Here is a 24386-nt window from a genome sequence, read left to right as displayed (position 1 = left end):
CTCCTGTAACAAATGCCTCCCCCAACTTGTTTATTTTAAAATGCAGGGACCAAAACTGGAATGGTGGGGCCTAAAGGGAAGTACTATTACAAATTACAGCAAAGTAATTTTCTTTGAAGAAAACAATTTCTTTTCTTTCTTCTGATCTCTTTCAGATGCTGTTAGATCATTCAGATTGTAGTATACTATAAACACTATATTTTCTCTATAATACTACTTAATCCCCATTTTGTATTTCTGTATTTGACTTCTAAAGTTTAATAGTCTACATTTATCTTTATTAAATTTTACATTAATAATTTTGGCAATTTCTTCTAGTTTATCAAAGTCATTTTGAAACCTAGTAGCCTCCTATAAAATGAACAACTTAAAGGTGAAGTATAAACCAAGTCCTATCCCTCCTCCCCCAAATTATTTCTACATAGATTTCACATAATTAATGTCGCAATGTTTATAAGGACTGCAGATTAAGTGAAATCCACTTGATTTGTGGAAAACTCCATCAGTTGAACAGGTTTTTATTTGATGGAAAAAAAATCTAGTAAAGATTATTAAAACCTATATAAAAAAGCAGGCAGACTTCTATTTTTACTTTGTTTTTAATAAAAAGCCAAGACACAAACAGTTGGAATACTAAAATGACCTCATCTGGCTAAAGGAATGTTTAGCAATAGCACAAAGGTAACACTATGCACAGGTGCTACTACTTGCAATATAATGGCAGGTGAAGAGAAACTCTCTAACAGACACAAATTAAAAGATACCTTTGCCTCTCATTTCAGAGATAATTGATGAATACTTCACATCATTTTTCCTATAGGCCCCATTTTTCCCTATATTTTTCTGGAAGCTAAAAAAAAAGAAAAGTTGGAGGGATGAAAAAGCAACATTCTCTAAACATGTCAAGAGATGTACACGAATACTACAATGCAGAGATAACGTGCTTCAAGTACTTTACTTACTTAATCCCTCAACACCCAAGAGAGTGTGTTTTCTCCTCTGTCTGTAGTTTGTACACAGTCACTAGATTATTCTGGCTGCACTATCTGCAGCTCTGATCAGAATGATCTTTGTAAGTTTCTTTGTAGTTAAGCGTGCTTGTGAGGTGCATTTCTTTCAACAGAAATACTGAACACCTCAATCGTGTCTCCTTTCTCCTTCCACTACTGAATCTTTGGGTAATATAAATTCAAAACAGATCAGGAAAAAAAAGTTAGAAGAATGTGAGCTTATTTAATCAGGCAGGAACAAAACTTATGCTATTTCCATTTTTCTGGTGAATGCCATAGCCATCAGAACTGTTGTCTGTCAAATACTCTCTCACAGAATGTGTAACTTGTGGAATTCATCAACACAGGATGTGGTGAAGGCCAAGACAATGGGCAAGAAGAAGGCGGCGGCAAATTTCATCACAATAGGTCTACCATAAGCTATCAAATGTGAGGTCCAAATGAAGCTTCAAACTCAGGAACTTCCAAGCTTGCTAATTGTCAGAAAATGCAAGAGGTACAAAGGAGAAAGATCATCTTATACTTGCTTTGGCTCCTACAGGCTTCACCTAAGCATCTACAACAGCCACTGTCACAGACAGGATAGCAAACCTAAGCAGCCTTTGTCTTGACACAGAATTGGTTTTGTTCTGTAAACACAAAAAACCCAACCTGCTAAACCAGAAGCTGTTTCAAAAGAATGCCACAGACTGCTACACTATGTGTGAAATCCAATCCATTTGATATGCTATGAGTTGATATAAATGCCTACCGTGTTGATACTTTCAGGAAAATCAGACGAAGAAATATCTAGTTTGCAGATGCAGCAAGACTGAAATGCAAATGGTGCAAAAGCTGCCCAGCACCCTCAAGATTCAGTTGCAAGGAAGTTTCATCTGGAAAATCAAACATATCAAGTACCTACAGATGATTCCAGGTGCCTCTAGAAATGAACAAAAACTGAGCTGCATATTTTAAGATCTGCATTTTGAAACTAGGCTGTTATGGCCCACCTGCATGTAACCTCTTTTGTGGGCCTCCAACTGGTAAAGATAATGGGAGCATGGATACTGAGCATGACAGAAATCAGTACCTGGGCAAAAGAAACAAAAAGAAACCACAAGAATCATTTCAACATCTCAATGATTTCCATATTTTAAGAAGGAAAGGTTTTTTTTAATTATATAAACCTCAAACTTTACCCAGTTACATGCATGCGTTTTCACGATTTATACAATTATTGCATAAGACTTGTATCATGTGGTCATTTATATCTTACAGTATAATTGACATTAGATACCGCATTTTTGTATCAACTTCTAGTTACATTCTCAGTCTATTACACAAACGTGAAACACACAAGAACAAGACTAAAAGTATCCCCTTCATATCTGTCCAGACGCAAAGACTGCACACTGGAGACATTTATGAGGTTTATGATAATGCCACACTAATTCATGTTGCTTTGGTAGATTGTAGTGGAATGTAAAGGCCAACAAAAAAGTTAAGAACCAAAGAAAGTGAAACTGGCAAGCAGATAGGAACTGGCCACTTCCTGTTTAGCAAGGCAAATATAGCTACTTTTCCAAGAATTCAGAAAGGCAGAAAACAAAGCAAATAAGAAATTCTGAGCAAGAAGGTAAAATAGAGTACTTAACCTCCATTATTAAGTGCCAATAAACTAGTAGTATTAGCTAAGTCATGCTAGGAGCAGAAACCATCCTGACATAAAACTATACTGAAAGAAACAAACCAAAAATCGAGGAAAACACTGTGCTGATGCCTTTATCTACTTGCTATGTGTGCATGACCCCAGAAAATGGTAATGCCACTGGAACCAGTGCAAGTGAGTAACTAGGATTATTATGGAACAGATACAAGAGGGTGTACACAAATAACAACATGGCTTAAGAAGCAAGAGCACAGAAGTAAGGACAGATTGTTGGAATGGCTCAGAGCTCAATTCATATTTGTTCTACACATATGCAAATTCCACCACTTGTATTTTGTTCCATAGCACAAGGAAAATAAGCAGCAAGTAAAGAAACAGACAAGAATCACCACATAACTTTTAAACAACAGCAAGACAACAATATAGAAGTATGCTGCTGAGCTCAAATGGACCATCATCCCAGAGAATTTCCTCTTGCTAATGCAGGAAAGAAAGAACAGACTGATGGGTGGAAAAAAGAGGAGGGTGATAAACTGGAAAAGTAAGTAGGTTGACTGCCTGGCACGCTTTCCAAAAATACTGTTATCTAAGTGGATCAAGTAACTTATAAATAGAAGCAATTTAAGTCCATTCCCACACACCCCAAGCCCTTGTCAATGCAGATGTGGTCACAATAAAGTCTATTTTAATTGCAAGTGCTTCAAATAATGATAATCACCACCACAGAGGGTAATTTCATTTTTACATATAAAAATAGTAGTTGGGATTAATTCTATTCTTCATAGTGAGTTTCTAGTTATGTGACAAAGATCCAAACAGAAACACCTTTTCTGGTGGAATACTACGAGATAAACGAAAAGCATGCAGTTATAACTTACTGTTAATTCTCGACTGCAGATTTGTTGTCAAAGTTATTTACCTGACAAGTATTACCCAGGTCACCAGACTTAGTGGTATACAGCACGTGACCACAAAGCCATAAAAGAACAAGATCTTGCAACACTGGTTAAACACTTTCAAGTCCCCATGGACTCAGAAGAAAATCTGAGCTGCTAAGCACTTGATTATCCCGTTCAACCATTTCCCCCCACCTTTAAGGGGAAGACTCACAGTGATCATGATGCTACATTCTGGCCAAAATTCATTCCCTTCAGCTTTTCATGGAATACGATACAGTGAAGAACAAAACTTGGAAGAAAGCAAAAGGAAGAGTTCACTAAAAAGCAACATGAGAATATTTACTCTGAAGCAGAGCTCAATTTTACTGCATTGAAAACCATGAGTATAATTGTTCCATTCAAAGTTATAACTATTCTCAAAGTTATCAGTGTGATGCAACCAGCATGAACCCTAGATCCAAAACAAAGAAAGAGAGGAGGTGCCAGGTAGACACTCCTTGTTGTTAAGATCAACAGTGAGTTGAACCCAGCTGTGTTCCAAAGTGATTAACTACTCCTGAAAATTTAGAAAGTAAAATATGCTGGTGTCATGTTTTAATAAAAATAGTGTTTCATCTTTCATTATTACAAAAAGGGTTAAGGATCTTGTTCTAGTCCTGCCTAATCCATTCACAAATTGCAAGGCACAGTCCTTGGCACACTCTCCTACCACAAGAGGCAGTTCCATTTTTTGTGCTGCAAAAAGCAGCAGGCTTAGTGGTCACAAAGTTCATGTTTTAAAGTGCACTGTCATTTTAACACTTTCCCTTTTTAAAAAAAGAAAATAAAAATATTCTGGTACCAATAGTTTATAAAAATAACGGCTGCAATATTGCTGTAAAATTGCAACTTAAAATCAAGTCAAATAAGCAGGATTCAAATACTTTTTTTTTTCCAGAAAAAAATATATAAGCCAATAATTAAAAACTCCTCCTGCAGAGAATTGCCAACCAAAACTTTACACATTGTCCTGCAAGCCCCTATTACAGCATCTCACAGAAAATCCATTCAGTTTCTTCCAGCTGACAATCTCAACAAAACAGAGGTCTAAATAAATCAGTCCTTCCCACCAATCAGTCACCTACATAAATGCAGGTGTGGATGCTGGTGCAGTCTTTCCATTAGCTCTTCCTCTGTAGGTTCTTCCAAAACATCTCTACAAAGAAAAACCATGACTTGTTAGGGGCAGCATAGGGGACTTCTCAGCATGTGTTGCACCAAAAAATAAATAAAAAATCGCTGAGCTGAGATGTAACATGTGCTCTTTTCAAGACTGAAACAAGGAATTAAAATCACAATAAGCTGATGCTCCCTAAAGATGCATCCACTTGCAAGTGATCCATCCTTTTACAGATGTGTCGTGGAAACCAGCAGCTGTTTTCCCACAAGGAGCAGAGAAGCAATTTCCTGCACACAGTACAGTACAACTGGAGGTCAATGGATTTGTTTTCCTGAAAAACTGCTTAAATGAGAACATGTTCCTGATACCACTACTGAATATCCAATCTGCACCAGAAGTTCTGCTTGTGCACGATGATCAAGTATCAACTCACCACCCACAATTTCATAATAAGACAAGAATGCGCATCACTTTTTTCATCTTCCCTTTTCTTCTCAGCACCATTCCCCTCTAACACCTCTTCTCTCAAGAGGACATGGGCAAAGAGTTTATAAGAGTTAGCCATCAAAGCAGGTAAGAGCAGGCCTAACTAAAGCACTTACTGGGCTTTTCCAGGCTAACAGATTAATGCAGGCACAGAATAAGAGTCGAGCCTTTTTACCCTCTTGCAGTCAGCACACTATCTTTAAAGGAGAGCTAAACATCAGCTGGAAAACTAGATCAATTATCAAGCCCAGTATAACTTACCTGAACATTAGTTCAACTGTCCTTTGGTATTCAATGTCTGAGAGAGGCTCCCAATGACAGCGACGGTCCCACTTGTGAATAAAGTTCTGGAATGTAAAAAGAGCAGAAAAAAATTAAAGCCTATTTCTAATGACATCAGAAAAGAGGTTATGCGAGGTCTATATATTTAGGTCTTGAAGAGTTTTTGTTACAGAGAACGGCAGAGTAGAGAGCTGGAATGCATCAAAATTTAAATGCTGACAGAGTTCATAGACATCTGATAGATAGGTACAACAAAGAAGTCATATACATAACACAGGCTGTACACATGAGCAGAACACAGCCACAAACCAACTGGTAGAAGTGTTACTTTTTACTGTTTCATGGCAAATTGTATCTGTACACCCTTAAAAAGAACAGTGATTTATTTAGGCATAAGTATATTTATTGGCTGTAGTTCACTACTTTTTCAAGTCTGTTGTACAGGAATGAAATAGTTTTCTCATCACACACTGAAAGAACAGTAGAGCTGAAAATAGTCCTGCAGTCTTCTAACTACTCACAGCAAGAGCTGTCTCCTCACAATAACTGTTTGAAGTACCCATAAGAGTTTACCTGCTTTGAATTTTTTCCTCTTTAGAGGAAAAAAAAAGAGAGAACCAAAAAACCCATAATATAAATACTCCTAGTCCAGACATTGCAACTTAGACTCAACTTCTGGTTTTCTCATGCTCCCTTGTCTGTTTTGAATTACACTGAGAAATCAAGACCTAGGGAGTAGACAAACAGCTCAGGAGAAGAGGGGCGGGAAAGAAGGAAAACAGTGATATCCTGCTCTCCCTCTCCACAACTACCTCTTGGCTACCACAGCAATCTTTGGTCACAGCCCTGCAGAAGCAAGCAGGCAGACGACTTACAGGGTTGACTCCCAGCTAGAAAGTCTCTCCCAAATTGCTCATAGATAATACTGAGGCTTAACATGAGATTCATCTCACCTAATTTTATATGTCTGAAAGTTCACCATTTTGCCTCCAGTAGTAAACTTCAGTTCTCTATGCAGTCAAGGGAAGGAGAAAAAAAAAAAAAAAAAAAAAAAAAAAGCAGACATCTCCAAAAGAGAATTTCTCACAGGTTTTAAGATGGGGTGAAGTGCCCTCTAGAGGTATTCCAATTCTTCCACTGCTTGTAGAAGACTACAATGATTAACTTGGAGCAGATGGCCAAGATTAATGTTAAATGCAGTATCAACAATTCAAAGGCATTTAGACTTGCAGGAAAGTACACAGAGGCAAGAGATGATTAAAACTATGTGTTTGTCCTGGCATTGCTTCTTTAAGAACCCACTTGTGCTCTAGAGGACAATCTTCCAAATAAGTAAGTTATCAGTTTCACCCTTCTAGTGTCAGTTTGATTGCCTTTGTAGGAGGGTAACAATACAGAGCAGGGCGGGAATTTGCTGACAAAGCAGCCGGAAAAAAACTGAAACTCAGATAACTAGTGTTAAAGTTAATACAAGAAACAAGCAACTCTGTAATATTTACAAATTTTTTTTCCACGTACTATAAAGACACTTTATAGTGAGCAAGCTATAATGACAAATGTATACAACCAATGAAACACAACAAGATTTGTGACAGTCTCAAGCAAAATACACAGCTGTCTAGCAAAGAAAATGCTGCTACAATGTCTATTAGGGAAGGTCAGGCAGAGAAAAGATAAGTATGCACACACAAAACCAACCTACTCTTCCCAAAGTAGTTCTCTGGTTTCTCTGGGTTCTTCAACATCTGCACAAAGCAGATGGGACCTTCATTTAGGGCCTCATCTAATATGAATATCACAACCCCGTAAAGAATGGCAACAAGTCAAGGATGCTCACAATGAGGAAACTGCATGGTAATGGCATTTTTTCATTACTGTTCTTACCCTCCCACTGCTGGCTATTAACCAGATAATCTCTGATCCACATTTAGTTAAATATATGCTTTTGTTACATTATTAGGTCTTCTTTAGGATGAGTAGCCTTTTTTTCATCCCAGTGTTGATGTCTTCACTCCCCCCTCCCCCCAAAAAAATACAGAAAACAAAGAATTTTCTAATAGGTTTACAAGAGAATTAACAGTCTTCAAGGACCTAATATCAGACAAACACATTTCCTTACCTCTAGAAGTAAAGCTACGAAGAGATTGACCCAGATGACAGAGGAAATCAACCACCAGGCTACAAAATAGGTCTTTGCCCACCTGCAGATCAGATTAAAAGACAATAAATAAATAACATAGATAATAAATAACCATAGCCTGAAAGTGATTGAAGAAAGCCAGGAAAACACATTTTTCGTTAGAAGTTAGTAATACTACCTTCTTGATCTAAAGGATGGCCTGGAACAAAAATCCTAAACCTTTCATTAAGTTAGCCAAGAAGATTCTCTCCCCACCAGTAAATATAGTTCTAAAGGGAAAGAAAAACAGCCTAGGAGAAGTCATACTGGATCAGAGCAAAAGATGTGTCTCTCAGACTAGTCAAATACAGAAGCATAGGAAAACATGTAACAATGTGGCAAAATACCTATGAGGCTCCCTCCAAGTAGTCTCTCAACCTCCAACCATTTGCATTTTGCAACCATTCAGAGACTTCCTGAGCTAGAGGTTCTCATTTCCATTCACTGCAGGTCCCAATGGATTTCTCTTTCATGACTTGCCCAGACTTCCCTGGACCACATTAAACATTTATCACACACAATAGCCTGCAAAAAGGCATTCCACAACTTAGCTGCACACTCGGTGAAAAAACATTTCCTTCTATTGGATTCAGACTGCTAGCTCCCAAACATGGGTGAAATCATGACTCCACAGAAATCACATAGCAAAAGTATCACTGGAAAACAACTAAACTCAGAGACTATCCAGTTCAAACATTCCCATAAAATAAAATACAAATGAAAGATATCTCTAAGGTTCTAAGTCTACAATGAACTATTTAGTCACAGAGAAAATATAGAAGCAGCTCAGAACTGATTACAGTGATTCACTAATCTCTCTTCCGTGAGATGGGCTCTTCAGTAACTCCCACCCACCCAATACATGTTGCAAACCTATTTAGAATCCACTTTAAGTAATTCAGTCTTCTCTGGAAGATGACAACTACCCAGCCAGTTTCCAATCCCTTCTAAACATGACCACAGATTTTGTGGCATCCAAGAGCCAGAGCAAGTACCAAGTTACATGAGCTAAAGGATGTCCATAAAGTATTAGCTTTGTTTCTTAGCTACCCGAGTTGATACAAGACACAGGTAAGCAGCACTCCTCTTACCAGACGCTAGGAATTGTGCTGTGTGTGCAATTCTTGTTCATTTACTGTACAAGTTAGATGCATATGGGACTGTTTCAATATTATTACTGCTACTTACGGACTTGAATATCTTGAAAATGCTTCCAGAAAGACTTGCCAGTTGTTCACCACCATCACATCCCAGAGGGTCACCACTGCTGCCTAAAGAAAACAGAAATTGAGTGGCTATATTACATACTTAAAAGCCTCAGAAAATGAGGGGAGAGGGCGAGCAGAGAGGAAGAGGGGCATGGATTTCTTCGATGATCAGACTCACAGCAAAGTCATCAAAGTTGTTTGGCCAATATTCCAGCTGCTCATAGGTCCCACACTGCAGAGTGCGATTACCAGATGTTGTATTGACGATACTACAATAGAATTAGGATCTCAAATAAGCAGAGCTGTCTATGTACTATATTGTAGAAGTAAGTTTTGTTTTGTTTTTTTTTTAAGTACCTTGTATGAAGTTAAGTACCTCATGTGGGCAGAAAACATGGGTAATAGTTCAAATAGTTCAGATCAACAGTGGGGTAAAATGTCAACCTTGAGACAAGCATTTCTGCAATTTCAATACAGCAAGAAGGAACTGAAAGTGTAACAAATAAGGTCTGTGCTATTTAGTATTAAAGGAAGGGCTTCAACAATAAGAACCACCACAAACTACTCAGAAGCTCAGAGATACAGATGCTTTACATATGACAAATTAAAAATACGCTACAACAGCAGAGAGTACAGAAAAGGAGACAAAGATAGGGGCATTTAGTTAATAATTCAGCAGCATAAAGGCAGAGCTACAGCAGCATTTTGAAAAACTAAAATAATCTTTCCAAATACTTATGTTTAGAACTTTACCTGATATTCCCCATAGGGACAACAGCACCTTTAAATAGCATTATGCCAGTTATAGCAAATGCATAGAAAACCACCTGGAAGGAACATACGTAAGCATTAGTTCTGAATATTTCTATGACTAAACAAGAAAACAATGCAATTATGTTAGGAATGGAATTTATGTTAGTACCACAGGCGAAGAACATGGTTAAAAACAATTCCAGAGGCTAAGTGAAAAATACTTCTTAAAGCCTGCACACTTTTTCAATGTTTGCTCATACTTTTTAATATTCTGTTTAACTTTCAGTTGTTAAAATGCATTAAATCATTTTTCTTTATGATCTATTTTACAGTTGTTTCTCAGAATGCTGATGTTTAACTATTAACACTGCAGAGCAGTGACTTAAAAAAGCCCATTACCTATAGGTGTAAAATCTTCAGGTATCTACGGACCTTTCTGTTCGTTTTAGATTCAGTGAAAATAAGCTTTTACAAAACCTAACTGAAGGACAAGAATAAGCTAATATATTATATTACATCCATAGCTTTTCAAAAAAAAGTTGGACTAGTCTAAAAGTAAAGGCTTCAATAGCGCAAACAATTTTGGAGCTTTGGTCTCCTTTACTTTTTAGGAATACAAACCACTTTTAAAAAGAGCTGGCTTTCACAGTCTTCAGCAGTTGCCTAGGTGATTTAACAAGTTTTATCTTAAAAGCAAAGACTGTTCCAGACCTGCAACTTCCTAACTTCTCTGAGTAAAGAGCCATTTGTCCAGGGTTGCTTGAAACCAGATGAATTTTCTAATGAAAGTGTCATCAGTCACAGTTCTGTATTTTGCTACTAAATAGTCTCAAGAGGGGGCCCAGGAGGAGGAAAAGAGAGACTATTCTGTGCTATAGAATCACAATACCCTGAACACTACTGGAGAAGTTGAAGCTACCATTCCACAGCTTACCAGAAGATGGAGCATCTGCCTTGACAATAGTAAAAGCCAACTTAATTGTTTGACAGAAAATATTAAATCTAAAACATGCATTACCTGAAAGTTTAGCTAAAAAATAAGTTACATTAATTTATCAGCATATGCTCCATGCTAATATTAGGAAAGATGTTTTGCATTGGCCAATAACGGAGTCACACTTCACTATGGTGGAAGCTCAGTAAAAGTCTCTCCTTAGCCTCAAGTAAAAGCAAATTAAGTTAACGGAAGTGGCAAACACTTTGCTTAGACTGCAAGCTCTCTGCCAGAGACTTGCCTCACAATTGGTGCAGGATACTACTCATACTCCTGGCATTAAGGACTAATCTGTAGCAGACGTTTAAACCACTTCACAAGCACTATGTGAAAGCACCATATAGAAAGGCAGGGATTCCACACTGAAATGCCAAAGCATAATTCCTAAAAATAAAAATCAAGCATATACTAGTCTCCTGCCATCCTAGCTATGTCTGTCAGGAAGGAAAAGAGCTTCTGGAGGAATGCTGTAGCACATGTACAGCCATGCCAGTCACAGCACCGCTTTGGGGTCCTGGTGCCAAGCCCAGCTGAGGTCACCCAAAGACTGCTGTCTCCTGGGGCTCTGTCAGATTCATCAGCAGCAATGTCAATAACTGCCTCCCTCACCTATCCATCATGCCACCCTACCAGCCTGTGACAGGAGGGACAAGCAAATGTATGCTCCTGCAGTCTGGTGTACTTACTCAAACAAGAACTGGCAAAATTAACAGAGAGCATCAGTTAAAGCCTTTACACAGCTAATTACGCTGAGTAACCACAAGGCAAAGTAACATTTTGCATGGTGGTTTTGGATGGGCATTGAATTTATTTATTTTGAAGAAGCATCAGAAGTTCTTCATTATACTAAAGTTGGTCCTACTATATACTGGTTAAAAAAAAAGTTTATACAATATCAGTACTTAACTCATGCTCCTAAGATTTACTTTCAGTGCAAGGACTAACTTCCTAGTCTGTGCACTCCTGAAGCATTTTTCAGTTTCAAGGGGTGCTCCCAATGGCAAGTGTGACTTATGCTGCAGGACAAAGTTGTTACCCACTTATCTTTGCCTAAATCATCATTCTTATTTGAAATTACAACAAAGACCTCTGCAGGCTGCAACTTAAAGCCCCTCCCCTACAAACAGTTAAAAGCAGAGATTAGTTATGACAAAATCCAATACTCTGGCTAAATTGTATGCTAAGGAAGTTGTTGTTTTGATATATTAGAACAACTTTTTAGACAACATCTAATACACAGCAAATCCTGCTCTCTAAGCATTACTTCAATTTAAGGTATATTAAAACAAAAACAAAACACCAACCAACCAAAAAAAAAAAAAAAATCCTCACATGCTATGGCAGGAAGATATAGTTGCAAAGCCAGGAACTTAGGAGTTAGGAAATGCAGAATTAGTAAGAGTAATGGACATCATGCATTGTGATCCAGCTTTTAATCACATTCACATAGTATATGTTCTATATCCCAGACACACCTAAAACAGGACCACAGAGGCTTTCAAAAATCCTCATGTCCCAACATGCCATCTGAAGACCTTCTCAGCAAAACAGCTATTTTTTGTTATTTACTTTAACATAAGCAAGCCAAGGTAAGGAAAACAAGGCTACTTTTAGAATCAGATGAACTCTTCCTGGAAACTAGAACATCAGCCTGAGGCAGGCACTTCGAAGGAGACGTTTCAAAAATTCTTTAAAGGTACACCTAAAGGAAAGTGATACATTAGGCATTGCCACCCATAGTGTTGCACCTGTTATTGCTGCCCATAACAAAACAGTAGTTTGTTGCATCTTTGCAAGACATGCCTAAAGAACTGGCTGGCTATTGTGAATTGTTACTGTTCATGGAAATTCTCATCCAAAGACCCTGATTTACTTCGTTGAAGACACACCTGCATTATATGGCATGCTACTAAAAAAAAAAAAAAAAAAAGTGGGGGGAGAGGGGGCGACAATCTCACATCATGACTTACCACCAGGATTCCTGCAAAGGCTCTCAAGTTTTTTACCAGATCCAGCAGTGTAGTCACAACTAAAGCCATGAACTAAATAAAGCAAAGCAGAAATTTGTATGTATTACATTCAAACTTTCAAGCCCTTTCCAGTTACTTTTAGTAAAAGGACAAAGAAATACCAACTAGGAAAATGATGCACATCTAAACACAATCACCTTTCACACAATGATATTTCCTTGAGGTATGTAAAATTAATGAACAATACTGCACTCATTTCCATACATGCACATTATGATGTATTTTAGGTACACACAAGTACTATGACCTAAAGGGATATTTGCACAGTGAAGACACAACAATGAATCAACCAGAAATGCCCCACAACTGACCCACATGATTTCTAGTTGACACTTTTCACTGACATTATGACCTCTAATTACATCAGCTGGATACTTATATTGTATTAACTAAGATACAAGTCCAGCACCTGACATGAATCTGGGCTTACATTTCAAGCAAGTCTAAGTGCAGTATTGTAACAAACAAATCAAATTCCTCAAGTTATTTCCAATTCAAATATGGGTATTCGGGAACCAGATTCAAGTTTTAACCTAAACAGCAAGTGGAAAAAGGAGTTCTTCCCAAATAACCCTTTGCATGACCAAAAAGTCTGACAATATAAAGCAAGAGGAAGACTACCACCTCCTGAGTACTGTGCCTTCAAAGACACTCATCCATTTAAAAATGGATCCCAATACAAGGTTTACCAGTATTTCTGGATGTATTTCTCTACCCACTTTAGAATACCAGCATCAATTGCAGCGAGATCAGCAGAACTTCCCTGCCATCTCAACAGAGAAAAATAGCTGAAGGAAGAGTGAGTTAATGAGGAGCTGTGTGACAGTCTGGACAGATAGCTAGAGTCAAGATTGTTGAGTTATAATCCCACTCAGATGCAAGAGAATTACAAGCTATTACACATTATTCTAAGAGACTTTAACAAGATTTATCATTCAACTAATAAAGAAATCAGCAGCGTGGACAGGAAAAACAAACACCTTCATATTAGGAATAATCCGCAGGAACCTGAACACAATTAACATGTTCAGCAGTCGAACCATATCCCACAGAGATAGCAAGCCCATCAACTCAGGTCTCCTAGGAAAGACAAAAGAGTACAACAAACTAGAGAAGCAGCCCATGACAGAAAGACTCAGTTAAAGTTTCTGGACTGCAGGTAGCTGCAAATTCCCCATAACTTTTGGTTAACATCTGTGACATTCAAAGTTTTGTGAAAAAGAAAGTTTCACTTCTGTATGTAAAGTTTCATTTCCTCATAATCTATGACTGACCAGAATAGTATATCCAGTTTTGGGCCCCCCAGTAGAAGGTGATTGATGAACTGGCGCAAGGTCAATAGAGGGCCAACAAGATGGCCAGAGGCTGGAATGCTTGCCCTACAAGGAGAGGCTGAGGAAGCTGGACTTGTTCAGCCTGGAGAAGAGATGACTTCAGAAGGACTTGGCAACAGCCTTGCAATACCTACCAAGAGGTCCTAAAGACAACGGAGCCAGGCTGTTCACAGTGGGGCATAGCAGGAGGGCAAGGGACAATGGACTTAAGTTGAAACAAGACAGGCTCACACTGGTTATAAGGAAGAACTTTTTAAACTATGAGGACAATCTGACAGTGGCACAGGTTGCCCAGTGAGGTTGTGCAGTCTTCATCATTGGAGGTTTTTTAAGACCCAGCTGGATAAAGCCTTGAATAACTTGGTCTGATCTCATAGCTGACCCTGGTTTGGGCAGGAGGCTGGACTAGAGACCTCCTGAAGTCCCTTCAAACCTGAAATAGCCCATGTACAATCTATAATTGGTATAAGCAAGTCAATTTACTCAACAGAAATCTCAGCTACAGTGAACACTAATGACTGATGACAGAAGAGATCCATTTAGCTTAAAATCTTAAATATGCATATAATGCTCTTCAAAGTGTATGTTTGTACTAACATGCCTAGGTAACTGACCTTCCTTCTTACAGTGGAGCTCCAGAGAGAGTCCCTTCAGAAAACAAAGCTAAACAAAATTACTGCTATAGAGAGATACTTCAGGAATTTGCTAGCTATACAAAGAACACACATTAATCCTTCAGGATGTGTTTGGCTGAAGCTAGGCTTCAAACAAAGCACTAGGCTAACAAGCTGGCTTGCCAGCCTTTTTCCTTATGCATGTATTCTATAAGCAATATGCATACACTTTAACTCAGCCTGAGTTTTGGCTGGCATTTACATTGGCATGCTGGATGCTCTTCTTGCTGGGAATGCAGGCAGGTGGCAGGGAGGAAAGACAATACTGCAAAACTCCTTGGTAACACAGATGGATATTTCTAAATCATGATCCACACCACAAAGACACTCAACTCAAAGGAAGAAACTCAAGGAAGCCTTCCAAAAGTGCACTGATTCCTTCTTTTGTTGTGGCTACAGTTTTCAAGTTTTAAGAGGGAAACAATGATTTTCATGCATTTGATAACGAAAAATACATACTTATTAAAGTACTACTTGCGCTTATGCAAACCAAAACACTATCGCTTGCTATTCCAATGTAGATAAACAGTAGAAAAATTCCCATGGATTTAAACTAAGCTCTTCAGCATGAAACAAAACGTAAGACTTCAATCTATAGTGTTGAGGGGGCTTGGTTGGTTGTTTGGGAGTCCATACAACTGGGCTTAGAGAGTCTGATACTGAAACATTATCAGGTTAGTAGCTGCTTGTGTATGTTATATCATATTCCCCCTCTTGCACCTTTTGATAAGTGTGGGTCTGCCAAGACATTATTCTAAATCAGATTTCAAGAAATACAAATGCATCCTTCTCTCAGAAGAGCTAAATAGAACTTTAGGATTTATGAAAACATCAAATAATTTTCTTTCACTTCTCTATATTGCCTAGCCTCTAGCAACTACAAAGATGAGGGAACTTTTCCTAGGTTTGGTAAGTTATGAATCATGCTGACAATCGTAACATAATGACATAAGTGTGTGTGTGTGCACGCACATGTACATGTATATAAACTGCATACATATGTATATGTGACGCCCTACCCTACCCCCCCAGCATCCAGGAAAAGTACAACATTTCATGAAGAACACATACCAGCCAGGATGAGGAAATCCGTACACAGCAAAAGTTGCAATCTCCAAAATCTTTGGTTAGGCAAAAAAGTTAAAACAGAGTTTTGTAATTTAGAATTTCAAAAACTATTTAAATTTCTTGACAGGAAACATTCTCAAGAGCTTTAAACCACTAATTTGGTTCACTTTAAAACTTTGAAATTGCCATAATTAACTATAAATTCCCCAAATTAATCCAACGTACACACCCACCTCGGTGGTAACACATATAGAAATGCACAATCAATTACACTACATTTCAATTTGGCCTCACTTGCCATATGAGTTTCAGACTTTTACCAAACAGTAATAATAAATTTATCAAATTATAATCTATCTTCTGCTACTTTTTTAATCCAAAAAGCAAAATGATCTTTAACTATGTAAGAGGCTTCCTTATGTGATGATTCTTCTTTCAGAACTGAACTTCTCCAAATAACATTAAAAGGCTGCCTACAAGAAAGCTCACTTCTCCAGTTTCAAGAAGTCTACCTCCAAAAGGGCAACATTAAGAGTACCATTCATCACCATCATTACCAAACTGATCAAGCCACTGAAAACCAGAACACTGGCTAAAGTAGTTGAATTCAGCACACTGAAAAGTATCATGTAAAAAAAGCATTTCTACTAGCTCTTCCAATTCATAATCAGCCTAGACACCAAATCCAGGAATACAGAAGTTACCAGAAAACTTACCAGCAGAATTCCAGTCAGAAGTCCATCAAATCTATTGCTTGGGTAAGATAAGTATCTTTTTAACCCCATTGCCAAGATTTTCAGCAACATTTCCAGCAGATAGTACAGGATGAAGAAGCAGTTGATAGCCTTCACATTAAAAATAAATAAATAAATAGAATTAGAATTAAACACCTCAGGGAACAGCAATAACCATAGAAACATGGATGCACCTTACCCCTAGGAAGAAGTCATCTCTTTCAGAAGGCTGTTTATCTGCATCCATCACCAAAACCACCTTAAACAACAAGAAATCTGATGAGCCCAGTGTTTCACTGCTGCACAAAAACAGATTTTAAGCACAAGAACAAGGCAATCTGTTATATTTGCACTGTTATACTATTATATTTGCACAGACCTTTTTAAGTAGCTCAGAATATATTCCTTAACTGTAGATATTCTCTTAACACTTTGCATGATTAAAGTATGTCAAACATGGGCATCTGTAGCAAAAAGTGGTTTTCAGAACAGAGACTAAAGAACAAAAACAGAACTGAAATTCGCGGGGGGGGGGGGGGGGGGGGGGAAATACATGTATCCTTTACTTACACAGATAGAAACAATGTTTGCAAGAGCTACAACATTCCCCAAGTAGCCGAAGTAAGGATGGCCAAAGGCTAACTGTATTTTCCGCATAAAATGTGACTGGTACTCTGGACTAGGAGGATGCTGAAAAGAAGAGCACAAAGGGTTTGCTGAGATATTAAGCATAAGCACTTTAATAACGATGCAGGGAAAAAAACCACACAATTTCAGAGTAAAGAAACAGACTTGTTCAAAACAAAACTTCAAGGCTACGCGCTAAGTTTGACAACATAGGAAGGTGCTCTCCAGTTTGGCTATCACTAGCAAGACATTATTTTTGAATAGCAAATAGGTTGGTGATTATGGCACAACACAAGATAATACCCAAGAAGTGAAGTAACTCAACTTCTCCCATGCCCCAAGCAGGTAAACCAACCACCAGGCTACTAATTTTACACATCTCTTTCCCCTTTCCCCATATTCATCTTCTTTAAGAGATTCAAAAGTCTTAGTTCCATTCCAATGCAGTAAACAACATTTCTGAACCCCTGAAAGTTTTTTTTTCAAGTTGAGAAGACCATTTCCTGCCCATCTTCAAGTGAATAATTAAGGCTCCACATTTATGAGGGAAATGCACTGCCTGTATTTAATACAGGTCTGTCACAGCAAGACAGCAAATGTGTCACAATTCTTTGGAAAACAATTTCCCACAAACCTACTTCTCATTATTTGTCACAACACTTTTCAGAAACTATATGTTGCAAGCCTAAGTCCTCTTCCTCACTTTCTTGTAAATAATCTTCCTATTGAACAAAACAAAAAAGCCAAAAACGCACACCCACACACCTCATCTATTTTGTCTAGCCAAGTCATTTAAAAATGCTGAGAGAAAGAACAATACGCATTTTGTACATTTAGCACTACCTGGCATTTCCAGAATAACTCAGGAAAAGCCCCAAAGCCAATGCCATTTGGGACTATATGAGCAATTAACAAACATTTTAAGATCAATGACAATTTATCATACCCTGTGTTAAAAAATTTTTAAATTCTGTTTAATTTCATGCCTTTATAGCATAATACTATAACTCATTTTTGTTCAAAAAACATTCAGTTATGGTACTTCATAAATAATTGTCAGATACATACTTGTTTAATGGCATCTTTGTCTAGTTCTTCAAAGAGCTTCTGAAACTGGGCAGCTGACAGCCGGTCACAGGAACATGTTTTGAGTGACTTCACATGAAAGAGAAGATTCAGATCAACACCTGCATTAGATATAGCTACAGACAGTGCCAACACCCTCAGATTATCTTAAAAAACTAGGAACGGGGATGTAATACAATCTACTCCAAAAGGTATTAGAGCAAGCTTCAGGATGCTTTGATTCATCAGTAACCTGCCACATGACTGTAGGATTTGTCATGCCCCTTCAATTTTCCCTCTCTTGGATCACATGCTGTTTAAGAAGGAGCATACTCTTACTACAGACTTCAATTTTAGTCTCATCTAGTATTGCCTTTTGTATGTTATGACCCAAGGAATGAAAATACTGTGTTAGTTATCATTGTTCTAGAGACATTATTTTCTGAAAGGATTAAATTATTTTACTGATGGTAATGTGAAGGTGACACTTTCATAGCATACTACCAGAGACCAGCCATGCTAAACACTAACTCCGAGCATAGTACATGTACTGGATTTAAGCATTTAAATAAGAATCCAATGGACAGCTTGGCATAACTACAGAGCAGGGTGTTTATCTTCAGGCAACTTTGTTTACACAGCCCCTGTCCCGGACAATAATGGGCAACACCACACATATACCTCTTCATTCCACTTCCAGGCTTCACACTGGAGCCTGCCAGCTGCTGGCCTTCTATGACCATCAGCTTTAAATTGGCATTACCTTTGGGCAGAAGTTCATATAATATACACATCCAAAAGCTGCTGCAAGGAAATGCTACTGCAATTGTGTTCTTCAAAAGCAATGTTACTTTTGGATAACAATTTTTCAGATATCATACCAAGAATCTCTGCATCTCATATCTCCTATTAGGGATAACTAATATCTTTAATCCCTGAAAACTGTGGCATGAATTGAAGCATTAGTTAAGTCTTCAGTTAAACAAAAGCACTCTTCCTGTAGCCTGACATAAGTCTTAATACCAAACAGAAGAGCACAGCTAAATCCAATGGAAAAAAAAAAAAAAAAAAAAAAGACATTTTCAAATGGTACAAGGGAGCTCCTGGAGAAAGCAGCTATAGACCAGTGAGACGTGCGTTACTTCTAGAGAGAAAGTACAGCAAATGAAAAATTTGGCTCTGCAAAACAGAAGTCTTCATTACCTTTCACTTCTCTACAGGTGAATGTCTCCTGCATCACCCTGGCTGAAGAAGCAGCAATTATAAGATTAATCATTGACCTCTGAGAAGATTTGAGAGCCACAAGTTCAGTTGGTCTAGTTACTAGTCTAGATCACTGCATTTTTAAACAGCTTCTCTTTCATGGTAAAATCAGGACAGTTTTAAAAAGCTGTTTAGAACACGGATCCAATTCCATGAGTTTAATGACAAGACTGGATAAAACAAAACAGACTGTTGCTACCAAGGAACCTCCTTTTGTCCCTATCACCTGACTCAAAAATCATCTCTATCAGTAGAGAACAAAAGTGTTCAACACACACAAACAGCCACCATCTCACAGTCCTCCCCTCTAAAGGAGAGGATTGTCCATTAGTCTTTAAACAAAAGAAGTTTGCAGTTCAAAGCCATTTGGATAGTGGACTAGAGACAGCTTGTTTCCAAGGCCAAAACTTAAATGGACACTGAGCTGGGCCTCTGTTCACACTCTTAAACAGCATGAGGAAGCTTGAGCTGAAAGCTACAACGCTTATATCTATGCTGTGATTAAGGACACTTCAGTCTCCACAGCTGTTGCACCAGAAGGTTTGATAGTCACCAACATGAACATCAAGAAAATTCAGTTCTTACTCTCGTGATGGCTTGCTTGCAACGAGAATCCATTTCAACCTTCTGCAGCACTTGAAATAAGTCCCCAGCACTGACATACAACCTATTTAAAAGAAAAGATGACTGGCTTAGATATCCTGAAACAGAGTAGTGACTGTTTTGATGACAAAAAATGACTGTTCCAAATGCAAATCCCACCCTTCTTCCCTCCCTCCAAAAGCAGATAAAATTAGAAGTAGAAATAAACAGGAAATAGACTCCATAAAAGTCCCAAAGATAACTTCAAAAGCATGTTATAAGCATCTTGAAAGAAGTAAAAAAAAGAAAGAAAAAAAAGCAAGCAACAAACTGTCATTTCCCCATATAGGTATCCTTGGCAAATACATTAAACAAGAGGACCAAAAAGCTACTATTTTATCCTTGATTAGCTACTGTTGTAACTGCAGCTGTTGTAACATCCTTCACTTACTCTTGTGCATTAGCAGGAGTCTCTTTCAGGGGACAAAGTACTTCAAATGCAGCCCGGATTCCTAGGCGTCTCCTGAAGAGGGAGGACTGAACCGATTTCTGCACAGCAGAAACATCAAGAAAGAACAAACTTACACTAGCTTAAAAGAAATCCAACAAGATGAGATGAATGAAAAGGCCTCTAAATTATTTGCCCAGCCCTCAGATAAAACCTACTGCAAGCCTCAGAATGGGCCTTATCTGTACAATTATAAATAATTTTTCAGGAAAGCAAGATACCGCTTTCTTTCTCCCTCTTCCAAAATCCCCATCTTTAGGCACTACATTTAGTTGCCCAGATACTGGGTCCAATTGGATAGGCACTCTACATTTTAAAGGAATTCCACTAAAACATCAAAGGCTGAAACCAGAGAAGCCCATTCCTACCAGAAGGACTTGGGGAAGAAGAGGGCTTCCCCTCTCCCCCTGCAGTATTAGGACCTCTGGTCAGCTGATAAATTGATCCTCTGGCACCCCCTCAGACTTGTGATTAGAGATCAGAGTAAGAGTCGCTAGCACTCGCTTCTTCCAAGAACTCTGCATAAAGAGAAGGAAGGAAGAGAGCAAGCAAGCAGGCAAGGGAGTTCAAGTAAACATCCAGGCCAGGGTTTATTTTTAATTCTGGCCTGCACAGGCCTATTTTAGAGACATGGCATCAGCAAAGTTTGAATGTTCAGAAACAAACACATGCTACTATGAACAGGCAAGAGTTAAACAGCTTGTGATCCTAACAAAATGCAAAAGTCAGATCCACCAAGTTTTTTGTACTTAAACTGTTCATAGCAATCACTTTCAATATGCCTCTCAGCTACCTTACTGGAAGTCAGATTGTGGCATACTCTCACATGGGGAAGAGGAAAATGAAGAAGGAAGGGAAGGAATGGGTAGAGGAGGAGGAAAGCAAAACACATTCTTCTTTGCACATTTAAATACCTCTCTCTCACAAAAGGGTGGAGGCTGTTCCTCCCATTTAACACTGCATAAGGCTTTACTGTCCAACAAACCTCACCCTTTCCCTGGGCCTCTACTGGAGCAGCTTCCCCTTCACTTTCCCCCAAGTCCTGGTCACCACTTCTCTCTCCCATGCTCACTGCTCTGAAGGGCTGAAGGAATTCTATAGGACTACATATAAATGGCACACAGGGCAATCACATCTAAAGTTCTTCAAAAATGTAACCAAAGGAAATAATGGACATAAGAAAAGAACAGGAACTCAGTGGGGTACCGCTGTTCATTCTAAGCTACAGATACCATTATCATATTGGCATAAAGGGAAAAAAGCAAAATCTGCAGCTCAGAGGTTTAGCTGTCTGACACAAGGCCTGATTTTGTGTAGCACAGCCAATACCTTGACTCAGCCTTATGAAAAATATTGCTGTTGAGCTGTGAAACTAGACAAACTATGCAGGAGGAAATTGAAAAAATAAACAGGTGGAAGCAAACCTGTTGACAAATTGTATTAACTCAAGGACTCAAGAGAAAAATTCCACCTCAAAAGTTATAAAATCCAATTTTTAAAAAAAACAAACAAAAAACCCCACACAGTTAGAAGACAGCACCTCAGCAAGATCACAGCTCAGCCTGTTCTGAGGAGCAAGAGATTGACAGCTGTCCCTCTGACTGATGACTGCCTGACCAGCATTCAGCTGTGTACCATCACTGTGAAAAGCATTTTAATACCTAGCCTAACATTCTGTTAATTCTCCTAATCAGTGTGTTTCATCCAGTGAACTGTGATGCACTCACATGTTTTCTATTCACTGCTAGTAATAAATCCAACTTTGGAGATCTCCAGCTGCACCATGCAGCCTCCTAATCCTCCATCCAGTCAGTTACTTCTTTTCGGTATCGGAGGGGAAATTCACAGATTTTATCTTCTTGAAATATCATCTCAGTTAGTTTCAATTAAAAAGATCCTCCATTTGACTTACATTGTTCCTGCTTCCTAAAATACTTTTGCCTCACTTCACGACAACTCCTCTCAAGATTGCTCAACTGTGCTATCTCATCCAGAAAACAAAAGCACTTACATCCTTTCCTGCAAAGGAAATCCAGATTACATTTTTTACATTGTGAAGACTAAACAACTAGCATAAGTAATGCAACAAAGCCTACAACACATCTTGTCAATAAAGGAGTAGGAACTCTTTTAGTAATGAGTTCAAGACCAAGAAACAAATTGCCACCACAGATTTCACTCTTATTTGCACAATTTGCAAAGTACACTTACTTCCTCAGCCTTCACTTCTCCAATATAGATATATAGGGTCAAAAAAAAAAAAAAAATCCTTACACTACACATGCAATTGATATTCCACAGAAAGGGAAGAATCACACATGATCAGGCATCTTCCAGAAGCATTACACCAATGACTTTATCATCACATGGAGAGTAAGCACAGTTTCCTTTTATTTGAAAATGAATACTAAGAATAATTACTATACCAGGCAGCAATTCATTTTTATATCATAGCACAATAAGAAAGGAAGAAAGATTAAGCAATAAAACAGATTAGTAGTTCCTTAACATCTGCTGCCTAAGTACTTCCAGAGAATCCAAATCTTGCAGCAATTCAGTGGTTTCAAACTAATTACAAATTACATCAAGTACCCCATAAAGATCAAGGTTTGCACAGGCACACAAGGAACAGACTATCATTGCACTAGATTTCCTCTGAAATCCTAGTTCAAAAGACCAGGTACCCACATGCAGATAGCTTATAGGCAACTGCCTCTGGTAAAGTCAAGCCAAGACTCAAATCTAGCTTCTAGACAGGCAGACTGCCCTAGTCACTCTGTCATCATGCCTGCCACCCCACTAATCACAAAGTGGAATGACAAAACATGGAAAAGATGTTTCAGTCACCATTTCTTTCTTATTGAAGTCTTCACATACTGTGCTGCTCAGAGAAATTTTCAGTGCTGCGATTTGGAACAATAGCTATTAAAATAGTACAACTGGTTCTCCACATACAGACCAAGCTTAAATTACTCGTAGTCCTTGTTCACACACAGTTTTTAATAAGAGTCTGATTATTTTTACTATAATGGTCAAAGCTGTAAATCCTCAGCATAGACACAAGGGTACAAGCAGGTAGTTTTCTCATGGAAAGGGAACATGCTACAATAGCATATAGGGGAAGAAATCTACGCCAATCTAAAGAATGAATACTAATCTAAAGAATCTTTAGTCTCTTGAAACCATATCTACAACAGGAATGGACATGCTGCTTACTATACAGTTTAAACTTTAAATACTCAGAACTTCGGGGTTTAAAGGTTATGATAGGACACAGAAACTGGGAACATTTTACTCACCAGAAGATATCCTCGAAACTGGTTATATATTATTGCTGTCAGCAAGTTCATCAGAAACAAGTTGCCTTTTGGAAAAAAAAAAAAAAAGGCAGTGAAAAATACTGAAATACATTTTTGTTTTTCAAAGGTGTATCATATTTCTCTTATTTTAGGCCACTGACTATTTACATCTAAACGGTTCCACATTTTGGAAAGTACAAAACCTGGATTCTAACTTTTCTCTTTCAAAACAGTATTAGAAAGGTTTCACAGTTACCACAGAAAAGTCACACTTACCTGATAAATCAAGCATATTCCCCAAACAATGAACTAAGCTACAAAAGCAACCATCCTTTTTCCAAAGATGGTTGTGTTGAATACAGAAATTAATGAAGATTTCTAAACTTAACAAAATTTTCCATCCTAAGAGCTGAAAAGACGTTTCAGTGTTTAAGTTAATCGGACCTTAAAATTCAAAACAATTAGGTTTCCCAAGTTTGATTTCCAAAAATTATGTTTGGGGGGAAAAAAAAAGCCACACCATTAACGAGCACCTTCCATGACAATTAATTTGCAATACACTATGGGGTAATTGGAAGAAA

The 24386-nt window shown here is 38.1% G+C and overlaps 1 protein-coding gene across 4 annotated transcripts in view; it reads right to left on the bottom strand.

The window, feature by feature from the left end:
- Positions 1 to 24386, bottom strand: part of TPCN2 (two pore segment channel 2) — a 38528-nt gene that overhangs the window by 2152 nt on the left and 11990 nt on the right. Inside the window, exons 10-27 of one of the 4 annotated variants that reach the window (XR_010884121.1) lie at positions 23806 to 23870; positions 20450 to 20547; positions 20002 to 20083; positions 18157 to 18243; positions 17032 to 17151; positions 16661 to 16720; positions 16444 to 16572; positions 15731 to 15780; positions 13632 to 13731; positions 12592 to 12663; positions 9628 to 9701; positions 9053 to 9143; positions 8855 to 8937; positions 7607 to 7688; positions 5467 to 5552; positions 3772 to 4755; positions 2003 to 2082; positions 618 to 1885 (exon numbers count right to left, since the gene is read on the bottom strand). Coding sequence is in view for 1 of the 4 variants with exons in the window: in XM_067296262.1 (XP_067152363.1) it covers positions 4677 to 4755; positions 5467 to 5552; positions 7607 to 7688; positions 8855 to 8937; positions 9053 to 9143; positions 9628 to 9701; positions 12592 to 12663; positions 13632 to 13731; positions 15731 to 15780; positions 16444 to 16572; positions 16661 to 16720; positions 17032 to 17151; positions 18157 to 18243; positions 20002 to 20083; positions 20450 to 20547; positions 23806 to 23870 (1358 nt within the window). In the remaining 3 variants the exon portion in view is untranslated. Of the gene's footprint in view, positions 1 to 617; positions 2083 to 2143; positions 4756 to 5466; positions 5553 to 7606; positions 7689 to 8854; positions 8938 to 9052; positions 9144 to 9627; positions 9702 to 12591; positions 12664 to 13631; positions 13732 to 15730; positions 15781 to 16443; positions 16573 to 16660; positions 16721 to 17031; positions 17152 to 18156; positions 18244 to 20001; positions 20084 to 20449; positions 20548 to 23805; positions 23871 to 24386 lie in introns of those variants that run through there. The other 3 variants (XR_010884122.1, XR_010884120.1, XM_067296262.1) reach the window with 3 other exon arrangements.

This window comes from Apteryx mantelli, chromosome 4 (assembly GCF_036417845.1).
Source record: "Apteryx mantelli isolate bAptMan1 chromosome 4, bAptMan1.hap1, whole genome shotgun sequence".
Taxonomy (NCBI): Eukaryota; Metazoa; Chordata; class Aves; order Apterygiformes; family Apterygidae; genus Apteryx; species Apteryx mantelli.
This window is presented reverse-complemented; position numbering and strand designations above follow the sequence as displayed.